The sequence below is a fragment of the Notothenia rossii genome, assembly GCF_949606895.1.
Source record: "Notothenia rossii genome assembly, chromosome: 1".
In the NCBI taxonomy this organism is placed as follows: Eukaryota; Metazoa; Chordata; class Actinopteri; order Perciformes; family Nototheniidae; genus Notothenia; species Notothenia rossii.
This window is the reverse complement of record NC_136912.1, coordinates 4,011,625-4,030,946: the sequence shown is the minus strand read 5'-3', so window position 1 is coordinate 4,030,946 and position 19,322 is coordinate 4,011,625. Positions and strand designations below refer to the sequence as shown.

The following is a 19,322-nucleotide window of genomic DNA, read 5'->3' as shown; positions in this document are numbered from 1 at the left end:
AGCAAGGAACCACTACCAACTTACAGATCATCTAATATCAGACTTAAACACCTTCCACTAGTCCCGTGTGTTACTTAGTGATGTCACTATGTCCCAGAAGTAAACAAAGGAGTCAAATGGAAGCGTTTCAGGCATGAGGGGGGGGGGGGGGGGGGGGACCATTTACATGTATATAACACAATACAGGAAAGAGAAACACCCGAAAAAGCATAACATATCCTTTTTAAACTGTCCACTATAAGGAAGCATGGCCGTACCCACCATTGAGGGTAATTCTTTTGAGGTGTATATAATAAAACTGGTGAAATAACTGCACATAATTAACAGGATTCTTTGTAGTGCTTCCATTTACTGGCGGTGGGGGCGCTACAAACAGCCGCGGTCCGGACTTGTACCCATGGATGTATAATTAGGGAAGGTGAAATAAATACTTTACATTAAGTTTTTTTCGTGTTGTGTAAATAATGATGTAATGCTTTTGAAAGGCAAAGAATAATACAAAAAAAAAAAAATGTATATATGCTGAACCCAGAGTGAAATGCTGGAAGGTGAACACCAGTGTCATTTTGGTGTACGACCACCCTGGACACAGTTACGGTGGGGCAGCACCAACACCTGGTCATGTGGAAGCCCCTCTTTAGTTTCTCACCTGCTGAGCCCAGAGTAAAATGCATTTGTGTACACAACATTTTTTGGGGGGGGCCCCGAGCTCCCCTAGCATGTTTTGGACCTCGGTATTTCGGAAATCCTAGGTACGGGCCTGTAAGGAAGGATTTTCGATTTGATTCGAGAGTCTATTTATTCCCAGAGTGTAGCATAAGGACAGAGTAAAAAAAAGACCACAGAAATCCGACAGAGAGAAAAGATACAACCAAAAGGAGAAAAAACACAGCAGGTCTTTGGAAGTGGGAGGGAAGAAATAAGTAATCTGCAAAAGGAAAGAGTGAGGAAGTTACTAGGGATAGAAACCAGAGGTAAAGCAAGTCAGCAGCAAGCACACATACATCTGAGGAGTTGTGTGAAAGTTAATCATGTATCTCAGAGGGGTCACCCTGCCGCACAGAGTCACCGAAACCACATACTTAACATTCAGCGTGGCTTCCACAGGAGGTTCAGTGTGCTGTGGGGCAATCACAGCAAATCTGAGGCATTTCCAATCCTGAGGAACAAGCTCGGGGAAAACATTGAGACGAATGATTTGCTATATCTGGTATAGATATGCAGGGAACCCCAAATAGTCACTCAGACAAAATCAGGACATTCTGATGTACAGTTTCAAAATAAAAGACATTTGAAATCCCATATATGAGCTGTCGTCCATCTATTTTCAGATACGAATAAATAAAAAACTGCCCGTAATCGAAGACTCGTTTCACTTCAGGGTGATAGCAGGCCACCATATACAGTATGTGACGACACCTAGCTGACTGATGAGTGGAGAGAAACAGGGATTTTAGCCTTTGCAAACCATTTACATGCACTAAAACCTGTATAGGTGTAAAGACAGGAAATGGGGAACCCCAAAAAGCAAATTAGGGCCATAGCTATGTCTTGATTTATATGATTTGATAGTTACACATTTATTTTCTAGCTGTTTTGTTGATAGTAAATGTATTATTATTTAGTGTTATTATTTAAGTTAATTAAAGTAGATATATGCTTTTATTTTGAAGGCATGTTTTGGCACCAGGGTGATTTGGGCACCTGGTGTAATTGTATTTATTGGACACAGTTGATGGTGGGATTTGCACCAGTTTTTTTACCAGGAGAAACACAGCAGGAGAGGCCGACGGTAACACTTTGTTTATTGTTGAATTATTGGAATACCAAAAAATAAACGAACAAACACGATGTTCTTGCCCGGACATTGGACATTATTTTCCTGCCTAAGATTCGCTTTTTGGTGCCCCAGCGCAAGTTTAGTTTAAGTTGTCTATTTTATTTCTGTCGTTAGCCGTTACAAGAACAAACATTAATGCTGGACAAAACTACAAAAAATGACATTTGTTTTCCTGTCTTCCTTTTTTAAATGTCTTCCCCTTGGGATGCTCTACCAGGACTCTATTGATCTGTAAAACAAAGTTGAGGTTTCCTTTTATTGTTTTTGTGCCAAAATGGAGTCAGGTCATGTTAACCACTGCCATTTAAAATCCATACTCTCACTATCTCCTCTCTCAGAATGTATGTGTGCATGTACAGGATGAGGAATAGGGAACGTTTAGCTCGGTGTCTTTTTTGTCCACATGGGAAAGATTTCAGGACCCATGTGGATCAATGAGTGATTAGTGTCTCGTTGGAGATATTGATGACACACACACACACACACACACACACACACACACACACACACACACACACACACACACACACACACACACACACACACACACACACACACACACACACACACACACACACACACACACACACACACAATAAGGAAGGCTCCCTGTGGATAAGAAGGTTGTCAAACTGCAGGCGGTCGGTAGTTTGTTTTACACATGCAGCTATTCCCAGGTGTGTGTGTGTGTGTGTGTGTGTGTGTGTGTGTGTGTGTGTGTGTGTGTGTGTGTGTGTGTGTGTGTGTGTGTGTGTGTGTGTGTGTGTGTGTGTGTGTGTGTGTCACTGAGTTCACATGCTTCTGAGTAGAATTACGGGGCTGCTATTGAGTTAGAGGTCTCTCTGAATAACATGTCGCTTTCCCTCCGCCCTTTTCCATCTTCCTCCATATCTCAGAATGACTCTCTCCACCTCCCTCTCTGTGTGTCACATTATCCACTCTGCTTGCTGCACCATTTACACCGAAAAATACATCTTAATTTATCTTCGTTCGCTAACTCTCTCCTCCCTTACTCCTTTTTCCTCTGTTCCCATCACTCTCATCCACTTTGCTTTTCTCCTCCTATTCGCCAGGGTTGGATTTGTGATGAAGAAAACAGAACGAATGTCAGACTCACTCTCAGTATCCTCTTCTTGTTTTCCTACATCTCGCTGGCTATCTTTTTTCGATTTCCTGTCACTATTGTGAGGCTGAGAGGTCGAAGAGTACGGTGGTACGGTCCACAACATTTCTATACGGAGAAACGTGCTGCAAATGTAAATCGCTGCAAGGAGCTGCAATCACAACGGAAACCAGGGGACACCAAAAAGTGACGCACACAACGGAAACCAGGGGACATTAAAGAGTGACGCACACAGCTGGGAGACCAGGGGACACTAAAGAGTGACGCACACAGCTGGGAGACCAGGGGACACTAAAGAGTGACGCACACAGATGGGAGACCAGGGGACACTAAAGAGTGACACACACAGCTGGGAGACCAGGGGACACTAAAGAGTGATGCACACAGCTGGAGACCAGGGGACACTAAAGAGTGACGCGCACAGCTCTGAGACCAGGGGACACTAAAGAGTGACGCACACCGCTGGGAGACCAGGGGACACTAAAGAGTGACGCACACAGCTGGGAGACCATGGGACACTAAAGAGTGACACACACCGCTGGGAGACCATGGGACACTAAAGAGTGACGCACACAGCTGGGAGACCATGGGACACTAAAGAGTGACGCACACCGCTGGGAGACCAGGGGACACCAAAAAGTGAAACACACAACGGAAACCAGGGGACACTTAAAAAGTGACACACGCAACGGAAACCAGGGGACACTTAAACAGTGACGCACACAGCTGGGAGACCAGGGGACACTAATGAGTGAAGCACACAGCTGGAGACCAGGGGACACTAAAAAGTGACGCACACAACGGAGACCAGGGGACACTAAAGAGTGACGCACACAGCTGGAGACCAGGGGACACTAAAGAGTGACGCGCACAGCTGGGAGACCAGGGGACACTAAAGCGTGACACACACCGCTGGGAGACCAGGGGACACTAAAGAGTGACGCACACAGCTGGGAGACCAGGGGACACTAAAGAGTGACGCCCACAGCTGGGAGACCAGGGGACACTAAAGAGTGACGCACACCGCTGGGAGGCCAGGGGACACTAAAAAGTGACGCACACAGCTGGGAGACCAGGGGACACTAAAGAGTGACGCACACCGCTGGGAGACAGTTTTCGAGCTTTATAATCCTGAACGTCACCAAGAGCTCCAGCCCACTCTTTAGTGTCCCCTGGTCTCCAGCTGTGTCCGTCACTCTTTAGTGTCCCCTGGTCTCCCAGCTGTGTGCGTCACTCTTTAGCGTCCCCTGGTCTCCAGCTGTGTGCGTCACTCTTTAGTGTCCCCAGGTCTCCCAGCTGTGTCCGTCACCCTTTAGTGTCCCCTGGTCTCCGTTGTGTTTGAGCTTCTTCAGCGTTTTGTATTAGCAGTGTTTGGTTTCTGTAGCTTTTAGTAAGCGCTGCGCATGTTTTCTCAAGTTGCTGAATGTGTTGTTTCTTCATTTGAATATGTTTTGACACATTTGTGTTTTATATCTGCATCGTTTCTGAAGCTGCAACTTGTTTCTGCGAATGGAAGTGTTTTTGGCCGTTGAAGTGCATTTGCACGTGTCGACCAACTTAGATGCGAGCAGGAAGGAGGAAGAGAATGGCAAGGCAAAAGGAACGGAGAGAAAATAACTTAACAAGAAAGTAAGAATTCAAAGCGAAGGAACTACATGTTGGGAAAGGAAAGGAAAGGAAAGGAAGGAAAGGAAAGGGAGAAAAGGAAAGGAAAGGAAGGAAAGGATTGTCCTTTAATAAAATAAATAAGGAATAGTGGAGGATGAATGGGAATGACACAGGTGAAACAAAAGCACAGGAAACGGGAAACTAAAGAAAGGAAATTATAAGATGTTAGGAAAATGAGAGAAAAGGAAAAAGGATGGAAAGAAAAGGAAACAGAAACAGTTGGTAGAAAAAAGGAGAAGTAATTGAAATAAAGAGTGTAACATTAAAGGGAACAGAATAAGGAGGAATGACAGGGAGAATTAAGGGAGTATAGAGAAAGGAAAGGAACCCATTGTCACTCATTTGTTGTGTATTTACTGCCTGCCTCATACACTCCATCTGACTAGCAGAGTTTACTGCTTTAAATAAAACACAAACAGCTGCTGGAGAAAAGGCACAGAGTTACTGATAAACTCATATCAGGGGGTTTGGAAAAAGAACTCAAAACAAGTCTGAAGGGGAAGAGATATGAGAAAGTGTGTTTGATCTGTTACAGACATTGTTTGTGTTTGCCAGTGAAACAGACTGCAGTTAAATCAGTGAAATATTCCCATTTACTGCTCTGTGTATTTGTTTCTGTGCAAACATATTGTATTTTGAGGATTTGTTTCTATTCCCGAGTGACTTGTTTCTGGATTGACGTGGAAAGTATCAAGATTTACGAGAAGATAAACAGACACACAAATAACCCCTTTTCAAGTGAAATGAAAAAGACTTCATTGCAGGTTTAATGCCTCAAATTAACATCCATTAGATATACGTTTGACCCACCTTCCCTTTCATCGTTCGTAGAAACAAGGAATGGGGTTTAGTTTAAAAGCACCAATATGTACTTTTGGTTTCCCTAAATATGCATAATTACACATCTGTAATTGTGTGTGTGTGTGTGTGTGTGGTGTGTGTGTGGTGTGTGTGTGTGTGTGTGTGTGTGTGTGTGTGTGTGTGTGTGTGTGTGTGTGTGTGTGTGTGTGTGTGTGTGTGTGTGTGTGTGTGTGTGTGTGTGTGTGTGTGTGTGTGTGTGTGTGTGTGTGTGTGTGTGTGTGTGTGTGTGTGTGTGTGGTCCCTCAGAGAGAGGTGAGGTTCTGGTTCGCTACAGGAGGAGCCGGGTTCTGTCTGAGTCGCAGGCTGGCGGAGAAGATGGCTCCATGGGCCGGGTAATAACTGAAGCTCCATACAATGTCTTTATAAAGGACAACATGTCCAGACTAGGCAGTCAGACACTCTATAACAAAGTACATGCAATAATATAAAGAGGTTTTATTATGCATTTGGGTTTTTTCCCTTCCCTGTAGTGTGTAGGTTGTATGCATGCAGGAGAGGACTCTTTAAAGTAGAGACACTACATACTGATAAACACCTGAACATCAGCAGGAGAGGACTCTTTAAAGTAGAGACACTACATACTGATAAACACCTGAACATCAGCAGGAGAGGACTCTTTAAAGTAGAGACACTACATACTGATATACACCTGAACATCAGCAGGAGAGGACTCTTTAAAGTAGAGACACTACATACTGATATACACCTGAACATCAGCAGGAGAGGACTCTTTAAAGTAGAGACACTACATACTGATAAACACCTGAACATCAGCAGGAGAGGACTCTTTAAAGTAGAGACACTACATACTGATATACACCTGAACATCAGCAGGAGAGGACTCTTTAAAGTAGAGACACTACATACTGATATACACCTGAACATCAGCAGGAGAGGACTCTTTAAAGTAGAGACACTACATACTGATATACACCTGAACATCAGCAGGAGAGGACTCTTTAAAGTAGAGACACTACATACTGATAAACACCTGAACATCAGCAGGAGAGGACTCTTTAAAGTAGAGACACTACATACTGATATACACCTGAACATCAGCAGGAGAGGACTCTTTAAAGTAGAGACACTACATACTGATATACACCTGAACATCAGCAGGAGAGGACTCTTTAAAGTAGAGACACTACATACTGATATACACCTGAACATCAGCAGGAGAGGACTCTTTAAAGTAGAGACACTACATACTGATATACACCTGAACATCAGCAGGAGAGGACTCTTTAAAGTAGAGACACTACATACTGATATACACCTGAACATCAGCAGGAGAGGACTCTTTAAAGTAGAGACACTACATACTGATATACACCTGAACATCAGCAGGAGAGGACTCTTTAAAGTAGAGACACTACATACTGATATACACCTGAACATCAGCAGAAGAGGACTCTTTAAAGTAGAGACACTACATACTGATATACACCTGAACATCAGCAGGAGAGGACTCTTTAAAGTAGAGACACTACATACTGATATACACCTGAACATCAGCAGGAGAGGACTCTTTAAAGTAGAGACACTACATACTGATATACACCTGAACATCAGCAGGAGAGGACTCTTTAAAGTAGAGACACTACATACTGATATACACCTGAACATCAGCAGGAGAGGACTCTTTAAAGTAGAGACACTACATACTGATATACACCTGAACATCAGCAGGAGAGGACTCTTTAAAGTAGAGACACTACATACTGATATACACCTGAACATCAGCAGGAGAGGACTCTTTAAAGTAGAGACACTACATACTGATATACACCTGAACATCAGCAGGAGAGGACTCTTTAAAGTAGAGACACTACATACTGATAAACACCTGAACATCAGCAGGAGAGGACTCTTTAAAGTAGAGACACTACATACTGATATACACCTGAACATCAGCAGGAGAGGACTCTTTAAAGTAGAGACACTACATACTGATATACACCTGAACATCAGCAGGAGAGGACTCTTTAAAGTAGAGACACTACATACTGATATACACCTGAACATCAGCAGGAGAGGACTCTTTAAAGTAGAGACACTACATACTGATATACACCTGAACATCAGCAGGAGAGGACTCTTTAAAGTAGAGACACTACATACTGATATACACCTGAACATCAGCAGGAGAGGACTCTTTAAAGTAGAGACACTACATACTGATATACACCTGAACATCAGCAGGAGAGGACTCTTTAAAGTAGAGGCACTACATACTGATATACACCTGAACATCAGCAGGAGAGGACTCTTTAAAGTAGAGACACTACATACTGATATACACCTGAACATCAGCAGGAGAGGACTCTTTAGAGTAGAGACACTACATACTGATATACACCTGAACATCAGCAGGAGAGGACTCTTTAAAGTAGAGACACTACATACTGATATACACCTGAACATCAGCAGGAGAGGACTCTTTAAAGTAGAGACACTACATACTGATATACACCTGAACATCAGCAGGAGAGGACTCTTTAAAGTAGAGACACTACATACTGATATACACCTGAACATCAGCAGGAGAGGACTCTTTAAAGTAGAGACACTACATACTGATATACACCTGAACATCAGCAGGAGAGGACTCTTTAAAGTAGAGACACTACATACTGATATACACCTGAACATCAGCAGGAGAGGACTCTTTAAAGTAGAGACACTACATACTGATATACACCTGAACATCAGCAGGAGAGGACTCTTTAAAGTAGAAACACTACATACTGATATACACCTGAACATCAGCAGGAGAGGACTCTTTAAAGTAGAGACACTACATACTGATATACACCTGAACATCAGCAGGAGAGGACTCTTTAAAGTAGAGACACTACATACTGATATACACCTGAACATCAGCAGGAGAGGACTCTTTAAAGTAGAAACACTACATACTGATATACACCTGAACATCAGCAGGAGAGGACTCTTTAAAGTAGAGACACTTATTAATAGATTAAGGTGCAAGCTCCATCACTTCTTTAAAATAAAGTTGCACATTAAATGCACAATTAATCAACACAATCTACCTTATTTGTTTTATTTATTTATTTCTGACCACATGATGTAACAGCAGTGGCGAACCATGTCTATCACAACTGGACCTTCTGTAGACACCCCCCCACCCCCCCTGGACGTTATAATATCCGTCTTTTCACTGAATTATCGTCTTGAAAAGGGTACTCACAACAATTCCGCAACAACTTCATCTTCACCTGTTGCACTTGTCATTTCAACGTTAAAAATATTAAAACGGCATTCATCTAGATCCTCTGTCTCGAGCCAGTGAACTAGCGGGCCTTCTAGAGTAACCTGGAACCGAGGGGAACTCTGAAAGAACACGCCCATTGGCTACAAATCAATATATGATTGGTTGATCAAACTGTCAGTCCAAACGTCCGCTCTCATTCAGTGCAACGGCCTGGGCATTCGATCAAGGATGTAGAATACCTTGGTGCAAGGATATTCTACCCAGAGACCCAGAACAAGATCTGATTGGTTGCTTTCTTTTCTAACACAAAACCACTGAAATGCGTAGTGCATGGTCCGAGAAGGACAAACAAATCAACGTAACACTGTGATATTACAGATCAACAACACAGATACCATTCTCATTTAATATACATTTTATTTATATAATTAAATTGATTTTTTGTTTGTTTTTTCTGAGTGTTCCAGGGTATTCTCTGAACGCCTTGAAGCCCCTGACGGTTCGCCACTGTGTCACAGTCACTCAGTAACAAAGCTGATACTCAATCATTTTAGATTTGAGTATCTAGAAAATAAGTGAACATTGATGTCACACAATACATAATTTCAAAGGCCTCCTGCAAATGGCTTTACCTTCAAAGTCACCGTTTCCTGCAAACACTTGAATGCACCACCGTTTTCCAGACATTTCTCTTTACACCCAGCTGTGTTTACGAGCAGCATCACATTGACCAAGCAAAAATAAAGCTGACTAAAGTTTACGGTGATGAATCACTAGTCTGAAGGAAGTTTCAGGTCTCTGCAAGTTTCTATTTATACTGCTTTAAAAGATCGGAGAATAATGGCCGCCCAGGGCCAGAAGCAAGAGAAATCAATCTGAGAATTTACAATGTTCTTTGGAAAAGGTCAGCAATAAAGTACATGCAATAAATAGTTAATGGGCCACAACATGCAAAATGTGCAACATTATCCTTCTGGGCTGGAAGGCAGTTTTGTTTTGTATTATATTCTGGAAAACTTCTCCCGAACGATGAGAACTTAAAGGTACAGTCTGTGAATTTATCATCACTACACCATGACCATGTTAATCATGATTTATATGTATGTACAACACATCTACATGTATACAAATACGTTTCACAAATATATTTCTGATCGGCACATACATATTTTTAGTTTTACATTACTGTTCTAGAAATCTGCCATATTCACAATTTAGTTTAAAAAATATATTTGGATGTTGTTACGATACAAACCCTTACACCTGATTCCTTTACAAACTGATTTTAGTTTGTTTTGGGGAGTTTTGAGACAGCCTTGACGTCGCCATAGTCAAAAATGCATTTCTTTCAACAAGGAACTAACTGCAGCCAATCAGATGTCTCCTTTATGTTCAACCAATCACGTGAGCGCACCCCCACGATGGTATATGATCTGAGGAGTTCTAAAGATAGCATTACATCTATCATTCTGCAATCAATTTCAACATGGCGTCCCAGATCTGAATTAACCTGACTCACGTAAACACATGAAGCAATCACAAATGGCATATTTCTATCGAATAAATAATAAAAATACATGTTTTTAAAGACTGGAGGATTCAAGCCACCTACTCTAGTATTCTAATAATTGCACAGCAGCATGGCAGTAAGATAAGACTTTATTCATCCCGAAGGAAATTGTTGTGCCAGAGATACAAAAATACAATAAACACAGCAGTAAGCATTCATTTGCATATTTTGGTTAATTTTCCCGACATTTGTCCGTGTGTGTTTTAGCGGCTCGCGGTTTGAGCTGACGTCGGCGAGGATCCGTCTCCCTGACGACTGCACGGTGGGCTTCATCGTGGAGAAGATGCTCGGCGTCTCCATGGTCCACTGTCCGCTGTTCCACTCTCACCTGGAGAACCTGCTGCTCATCAGCCACAGGAGCATACAGCACCAGGTACACACACACACACACACACACACACACACACACACACAGACAGACAGACAGACAGACAGACAGACAGACAGACAGACAGACAGACAGACAGACAGACAGACAGACAGACAGACAGACAGACAGACAGACAGACAGACAGACAGACAGACAGACAGACAGACAGACACGTCGATGAACATTCACAATCTACATAACAAACAGAACTGTATAATTTAAGACAAATGTAAATTACTAGAAAACAGCAATCGTTGGTCATGTTCAAATACTCTTCGAATACAATTTGTATCGGTCATTGGAAAAAAATTAAAAGGTAATCCAGTCCGGCATTATTCAAACACATCAGAGACATACTCCAATGAGTAGCTAGCTGCAGCAATACACGTTTGAATCAGCTACAGAGATCACATTTGGCGAGTTTGTTTTAGCTAACATAAAAGGTAATGCACAGAAGATTATTTTAAACACAACAACATTTCAAGACTTTTACTTATCCCTTGACTTACCCAGGACTAGCAAATAAGAATCTTACTGTGTGTGTGTGTGTGTGTGTGTGTGTGTGTGTGTGTGTGTGTGTGTGTGTGTGTGTGTGTGTGTGTGTGTGTGTGTGTGTGTGTGTGTGTGTGTGTGTGTGTGTGTGTGTGTGTGTGTGTGTGTGTGTGTGTGTGTGTGTGTGTGTGTGTGTGTGTGTGTGTGTCTCCACAGGTGACACTGAGCTATGGGATGTTTGAGAACAAGATGATCAGCATCGAGGTGAAAGGAAGTTTCTCTAAAGAGAAAGACCCCTCCAGGTTCGTCTGACTCTCCATGAACTTATCGTTTAATTTAAAAATGGGATGATCATTTACTAAATCAACATCATGCTGTATCGAAGAAGTCTTGAAAGTAGAGGTTGACACTATAAACTCTTTAGGGACTACTACTGAGTGAACGAATGAGCGAGTGAGAAGTAAGTCTAATTTTCTCAGACTTCAATACAATCAACCAGAGCAGTCATATTTCCATTTCCCCTGAATATCTCTATTCTTTATATATGAGTTTGGAAACAGTAGAGAACAGTTTCTTCTCTCCTCAGCTCCTAAAATATCACGCAAACACACTTTTAAAGCGCTGTCAAAGCAACAAGTGGTGATTTAACGCCACACACCGAAACATAGGTGCATAGCCTGCCATCACAGTTGGTTTCTAAACAGAGCATTTTTTCTTCTTGACATCTCATCTTGTTACCCCGGGTATATCTATTGAAATTCATTTAGATCTTTCCAGAAATCAGGTCAAGAATGTTACAGAATATAAACTATGATTTGCAAATAGCATTACTAAACTCATTCAGATAAGAATATTGTAAGAAAATGCTATCAATATTAAATAATGAGAACATCTAAAAGCTAAGTTGCGACAGTCTGATTGTCTGTCACTGTTGAGGAGGGTCAAATAAATGAGAATTCATTTTTTACATAGGGATACACAAAGATGGCAAGTTTTTCACATGTTTCCCGTTCAATATGAAATATAGAATAATATCAGAAAAGAATATATCTTCAAATGTTAAGAAATCATTTAAAACCAAAGCAGAACTGGGCTGTAATGATAATAAAAGCAGACTAGGTCAGAAATGCAGATTATAGAATCTAGTCCTTAAATGTCCCATGTCATGCTTTTCCGGTTATACCCCCGTCCCCTTGTGTGTTATGTAGCTTTTTATGCATGTAAACTGCAAGTGGAGCCTCGCAGATGGGGGTGCTGCAGCCCCCTCAGCACCCCCCCCCCCTTCCCGGGTCCATTTGCGCTGTCTCGCAGACCCCACGCAGCAACCAGGAAATGAACCCAGCTCACACTGTCCCCTCCTCACAGCAGAGAGCCGCGCAACGTCCCGCCAACACGGCACCCAGACCCCACGCAGCATTCTCAGACCTCAACAATGGAATTATAATGGCCAAGACACGGGACCTCTAAAATGTTCCAGGATCCAAACAACAAGCTAATCATTTATTCCACAACTTACTCTCCACCAATTCTAATCACAAAACTCTTTTTTAAGATTTTAGAGAAACTAATAACAGAACAATGGTCTCCTTGCCGGGGGTAAAAACCATAAAGAAGCCTAAATATTCCAGTGTGATGATATTACTGTCTGAGATATTCATTAGACGCTCTGCCGGGCTATTTTTAGCTGCTTGAGCTTTCCCTCCTTTGGTGGATCATCTGTATCACCGGCTGCTGAGAGGACGACACAAAGTCACAGTAACTTATTGTCCCCAGACTCACACTGTGGATAATACATTATATCTGGATTGGGAATTAGCTACAGAGCTATTTCCTATAACGTTAAAAAAGGCCCTATTAAGCCTAAAATCCCCGTGTTCGCCTCCATTGGACTCCTCTGTTTACCTCAGGATTATAGTGCCATCACCGTGTAACACTCGCACTTCTATTGGCTAGAGTTCCAAGACATTGTATGTGATAGGCAAAGGGGTGGGACATTTCTAAGCGGTTGACCGATCAGAGCAGACTGGGCTCTGGTTTCAGACAGAGGGTGAAAAGAGGTGCTGCAGCACAGACAGTATGAGAAAAATAAAGAGCTTTTTAAACATTAAAGCATGGAAACATGTAGAGACACTACATACTGATATACACCTGAACATCAGCAGGAGAGGACTCTTTAAAGTAGAGACACTACATACTGATATACACCTGAACATCAGCAGGAGAGGACTCTTTAAAGTAGAGACACTACATACTGATATACACCTGAACATCAGCAGGAGAGGACTCTTTAAAGTAGAGACACTACATACTGATATAAACCTGAACATCAGCAGGAGAGGACTCTTTAAAGTAGAGACACTCCATACTGATATACACCTGAACATCAGCAGGAGAGGACTCTTTAAAGTAGAGACATTACAAACTGATATACACCTGAACATCAGCAGGAGAGGACTCTTTAAAGTAGAGACACTACATACTGATATACACCTGAACATCAGCAGGAGAGGACTCTTTAAAGTAGAGACACTACATACTGATATACACCTGAACATCAGCAGGAGAGGACTCTTTAAAGTAGAGACACTACATACTGATATACACCTGAACATCAGCAGGAGAGGACTCTTTAAAGTAGAAACACTTCATACTGATATACACCTGAACATCAGCAGGAGAGGACTCTTTAAAGTAGAGACACTACATACTGATATACACCTGAACATCAGCAGGAGAGGACTCTTTAAAGTAGAGACACTACATACTGATATACACCTGAACATCAGCAGGAGAGGACTCTTTAAAGTAGAGACACTACATACTGATATACACCTGAACATCAGCAGGAGAGGACTCTTTAAAAAGAGACACTACATACTGATATACACCTGAACATCAGCAGGAGAGGACTCTTTAAAGTAGAGACACTACATACTGATATAAACCTGAACATCAGCAGGAGAGGACTCTTTAAAGTAGAGACACTCCATACTGATATACACCTGAACATCAGCAGGAGAGGACTCTTTAAAGTAGAGACATTACATACTGATATACACCTGAACATCAGCAGGAGAGGACTCTTTAAAGTAGAGACACTACATACTGATATACACCTGAACATCAGCAGGAGAGGACTCTTTAAAGTAGAGACACTACATACTGATATACACCTGAACATCAGCAGGAGAGGACTCTTTAAAGTAGAGACACTACATACTGATATACACCTGAACATCAGCAGGAGAGGACTCTTTAAAGTAGAGACACTACATACTGATATACACCTGAACATCAGCAGGAGGGACTCTTTAAAGTAGATACACTACATACTGATATACACCTGAACATCATTAGGAGAGGACTCTTTAAAGTAGAGACACTACATACTGATATACACCTGAACATGAGCAGTAGAGAACTCTTTAAAGTAGAGACACTACATACTGATATACACCTGAACATCAGCAGGGGAGGACTCTTTAAAGTAGAAACACTTCATACTGATATACACCTGAACATCAGCAGGAGAGGACTCTTTAAAGTAGAGACACTACATACTGATATACACCTGAACATCAGCAGGAGAGGACTCTTTAAAGTAGAGACACTACATACTGATATACACCTGAACATCAGCAGGAGAGGACTCTTTAAAGTAGAGACACTACATACTGATATACACCTGAACATCAGCAGGAGAGGACTCTTTAAAGTAGAGACACTACATACTGATATACACCTGAACATCAGCAGGAGAGGACTCTTTAAAGTAGAGACACTACATACTGATATACACCTGAACATCAGCAGGAGAGGACTCTTTAAAGTAGAGACACTACATACTGATATACACCTGAACATCAGCAGGAGAGGACTCTTTAAAGTAGAGACACTACATACTGATATACACCTGAACATCAGCAGGAGAGGACTCTTTAAAGTAGAGACGCTACATACTGATATACACCTGAACATCAGCAGGAGAAGACTCTTTAAAGTAGAGACACTACATACTGATATACACCTGAACATCAGCAGGAGAGGACTCTTTAAAGTAGAGACACTACATACTGATATACACCTGAACATCAGCAGGAGAGGACTCTTTAAAGTAGAGACACTACATACTGATATACACCTGAACATCAGCAGGAGAGGACTCTTTAAAGTAGAGACACTACATACTGATATACACCTGAACATCAGCAGGAGGACTCTTTAAAGTAGAGACATACTGATATGAGCCTGAAAATGAGCATTCATTTAAAAGGCTACTCGGATCTGATTAAACTATTGTTACCAATTTTCAAAATGCTTATAAGAAAACTTGAGTAGAAATGTAGAAAATATCGAAAAATCGGGAGATATCTCAAACAAGTTTTTTAAAATCAAAATGGGATAAAGTGCAATGGAAACAGATTTCACAAGAAATAAACTCCAATATGACATACATCCACTGTAACCTCTGCTTTGTTGAAGAGACGAGAATAATACACATAATTGACCTTTTTCTTTGTTCAATTGTCTCCAAAACTTGTTCTACGTTGGAACGGAAAACCACCTTTTTAGGGTCGATGCAGACTGACTTAAAAAAGCTGCACATGCTTAAAATAAAGTTATACTGGCGGTCGTGTGTCCCTGTCCCCTGACTAATGTCAAAGTGTCCTTGGCAAAATACTAAACCCCAAATTGCTCCCAATGGCGTTTCACATTGGTGTGTGAATGTGTGTGAATGTCTCCCCTGAGACTAAACGGCACCTTGAATGTACGGCAGCCTCTGAATGAATGTGTGTATATGTAAAAGTGCTTTGAGGAGTCACAAGGATAAGATGAAATAAATCTTTATTGATCCCCGTAAGGAAATGCAGGCGTTTAAGCAGAAACAGGAATACGATTGAAACACAGGATCGCACAGCCAAGAGTTCATGCAATAACATATCAACAATAGTTTACATAAATGAGTCATTTTGGATATGAAAAATACATCTAAATGTGTGTGTGCAAGTGCAAGTCCAAAGTAGGTACATATGGTACAAATCATATGTGCAAAGACATGGAAAGCACTGTATACATATATCCATTTAACACATACTGTTATGTACAAAAAGAATATTTAAAAAACATAAACACAATTTCATTGATTCAAGACTGATCAGGTTCGTTTGTTACTTCTCTTTCCCTATCATGAAAGAATTAGAAACCCCTCAAAATCCTTTCTCAAACTGTTTAATCTTTCCGTTTTGGACAGTTCAATGACTATTGCACAAATGACATTTATATTCTTCTAACCAACCAGCTGTTTAAAAAAAATGGACATGTCAGGAATATTTAAAGAAAGCTTTTAAAGATCCCTCTCACCTCTGAGTTATTTGTAATCCCTTCTGTCCTCTGCAGGTTTAAGACGGTCCATTGCAAGCTGTATCCTTTCACCAGCTGGTGTCCTTGAGAGAACTCCAACTTCCCAACACACAGGGGAAACCATCGCTAATCCAGCTGAGTGACGCACTTTAACTGGGATTGGTCTGAAGGATTTTATTTGATGGAACAATTTGAAATGCAGGAACCAGAATTGAAGACTCTGAAACTAGAGATGAGCTTCGGACGGAAAATCTGGTTTCTCTGGACATGCTTAAAAAAGATCAGATGGACACTTGTGGACTCGCAAGAAAGGATCTTGATAATGAACGGGTCACCTGTGAGTTACAAACACACAGGCTTGTGGCGGTTATTTGTGTCCTTACTATGTTTTGTTTGTCTGGAACATTTGATCTGTGATTAAGAGAAGCACTTAAGACAAAGCAGCACTTCAGATTTTTACTGGAACTCCATCCCGTATTGTTTTGTTTACAAAAACGAAATTGTACATATTTTTAAAAATGTACTCACATTTCTATTATTAAAACTAGATTTCTATATTTGGTTTGTTTCAAATGTTGTGATGGTTTAAGCTACACGGACTGAAGCTACATCTGCTGAAGTGCCGTCAGGTTTTGAGGAGGTAGATTTGCTGAATTTATTTGACTTTTTATTGACTTTTTTGTGGTCCGATAAAAAGTAAACTTATTAAATTCAGTGCAGCTAAGCTACTAGCTGTCATAGGCATTTTCTATCAGGATAAAAACTTAATTATTAGAGATGTGACTTAGCCCAGGTGTGTGTGTGTGTGTGTGTGTGTGTGTGTGTGTGTGTGTGTGTGTGTGTGTGTGTGTCTTCCACCCCTCCATCTGTCTCTCTGTTTGCCCAGTCATGTCCATAGTGGCTGTGCCGTCTCCTTCAAGGCCACTCCTGAAAGTGAAATGAACTTCCACTCATTTTTAACCTCGATTAAAAACAACAACGAACGACTGAAAGCACAAAGACGATCACAACTGACTCCATTAAAACCTGATCCCCACTATGCCAACAAGGAAAACATTATCAGATGATGTCAAATAGATCCATAAAATCAGAAGTCAAAATAATAAAACATGTTATTTGGAGGCGTTGTTTTCCGGACAAAAAGTCAGAATTCTGATTTTTCGAAAAAAGCCATTATGATGTGAAATGGACCCATAGTTGTTCATATGAAAAATAATAATGGGCTGCGAGGTCTAAACCGAAATATAACTTCATAAGAACGAAAAAAAAATGAAGGTCAGTTAAGACCAAACTCAAATGAATGGTTAGAAAATATCACAAACGAAATGACGGGTTTGACCACCTGACGGGGAAAAGAAAGCTGAAGGGAAGACTAAACGTGTGTTATGAGAATAATCAAACCGGACTGATGTTGCTCTTTGATTACTACCTGAATATAACGAGAGTAAACTGAGGAGATAGACATACCCAACAATGAGAACAGTTTAAAAGTCTGACGGCAGCAGGTGATTGGCTGTCGAACAGAAAGAGTCACGCCCACAATCTGCCTTTTAAATGCAGCTTAGGAAATGAGAGAGACAATTAATAACGTAGGTAGGTCTTGACTTGCACTGAGTTTCATAAGAACACGAACAAGCGAACAGAGTAAGAATGACTGAAGTACAAACAGGTAGATTCAAAACCACGACACACACACATCTGCAGGCAGAGCCTCATGCAGGTTAGACGGATCAGGTCCAGGGCAGGAATACAAATCTCACAATGACATGCTCACACACTGAATGTGAGTGTGGGGATCCACCGAGGAGAGATGACACTCCTCCAGACACCCCCCGGGTTTAGCTTGTTTGCTGTGAATTGAGATGTGATGAATACAAATACGCTGCTGCAGGCGACCTTGTGTGAAGTGGATGGAGAGTGTGAAGGAATGACTGTGTGGCCCTGACACATCTCTCCATCTCCACCAGAATACTGAGCCCCACATTTGGAGTAAATAACACAAGGGCTGAATGCGAGGCGACGGCTCGCTGCAGATGTAAAATCTATTTCCCTGCGGTGGTTACAGATTCAAACTTTTTTACATTCATACTTTTCAAAGGGGAGAGGAAGGTGATGAACAGTGTTTCAAAGGTGTGTGACCAATGAACATGTGTTACACTGGTGTTGGACATGCTGTACGGAACATTTAGAGGATGTTTTGCACAACCATCGGTGCATTGATAGACCGAATGTCTGTAATATTGCACCAACAACAACAATCACTTACAGGTAGACAGCTGGCGTTAATTTGATGTCGCAGATATGGGAACTTGGCAAACATCTTTGTTTATCTTGTCATTTTTAGCCGTACAATTAAAAAATACATAATTAGAAAAGGTATAAACGTTTTGGTTGTATCTTACTCCTTTTGATAAACCCATTACAAACAGCAGCGGTTAGACTTTTCTTTTTCTTTAGTTTTTGGCCCAACAGGTAATTTGAGTCTTCAACCTAACGTAAACGTGTTGTTATAAAAGCATCAAATGTGCATTTAGAAAAACCAAAGCCAGTTCCTGTGGTATTTTAAGCCTTAATCTGTGAGGATATACAGTCTGCCTCCTTCTGTTGCCCTTTGTTTTGTGTTTGTTTTCTGTCTGTCTTCCTGCCTGGGCGTGGCTGACGTACTTACGAATCCCTCCAACTCACCTCCTCAGCTGCTGCTCATCACCCTGATTCATCTACTCAACTACACCTGCTTATATACCCGGTTTTCGTCATCCAGTATTCACCAGTTCGTCGTTTCACCACGCTGGTAATTCCACG

General features: G+C 41.4%; 1 protein-coding gene across 1 annotated transcript in view; it reads left to right on the top strand.

Annotated features, from left to right (window-relative positions):
- The window catches only part of mfng (MFNG O-fucosylpeptide 3-beta-N-acetylglucosaminyltransferase), a 45,306-nt gene extending 28,229 nt beyond the window's left edge, over positions 1-17,077 (top strand). Inside the window, exons 5-8 of the mRNA XM_079679605.1 lie at positions 5,739-5,824; positions 10,505-10,670; positions 11,376-11,461; positions 16,557-17,077. Of these exons, the coding sequence (XP_079535731.1) occupies positions 5,739-5,824; positions 10,505-10,670; positions 11,376-11,461; positions 16,557-16,608 (390 nt within the window). The 3' untranslated portion in view covers positions 16,609-17,077. The remainder of the gene's footprint in view (positions 1-5,738; positions 5,825-10,504; positions 10,671-11,375; positions 11,462-16,556) is intronic.
- The last annotated feature ends 2,245 nt before the right edge of the window (positions 17,078-19,322 follow it).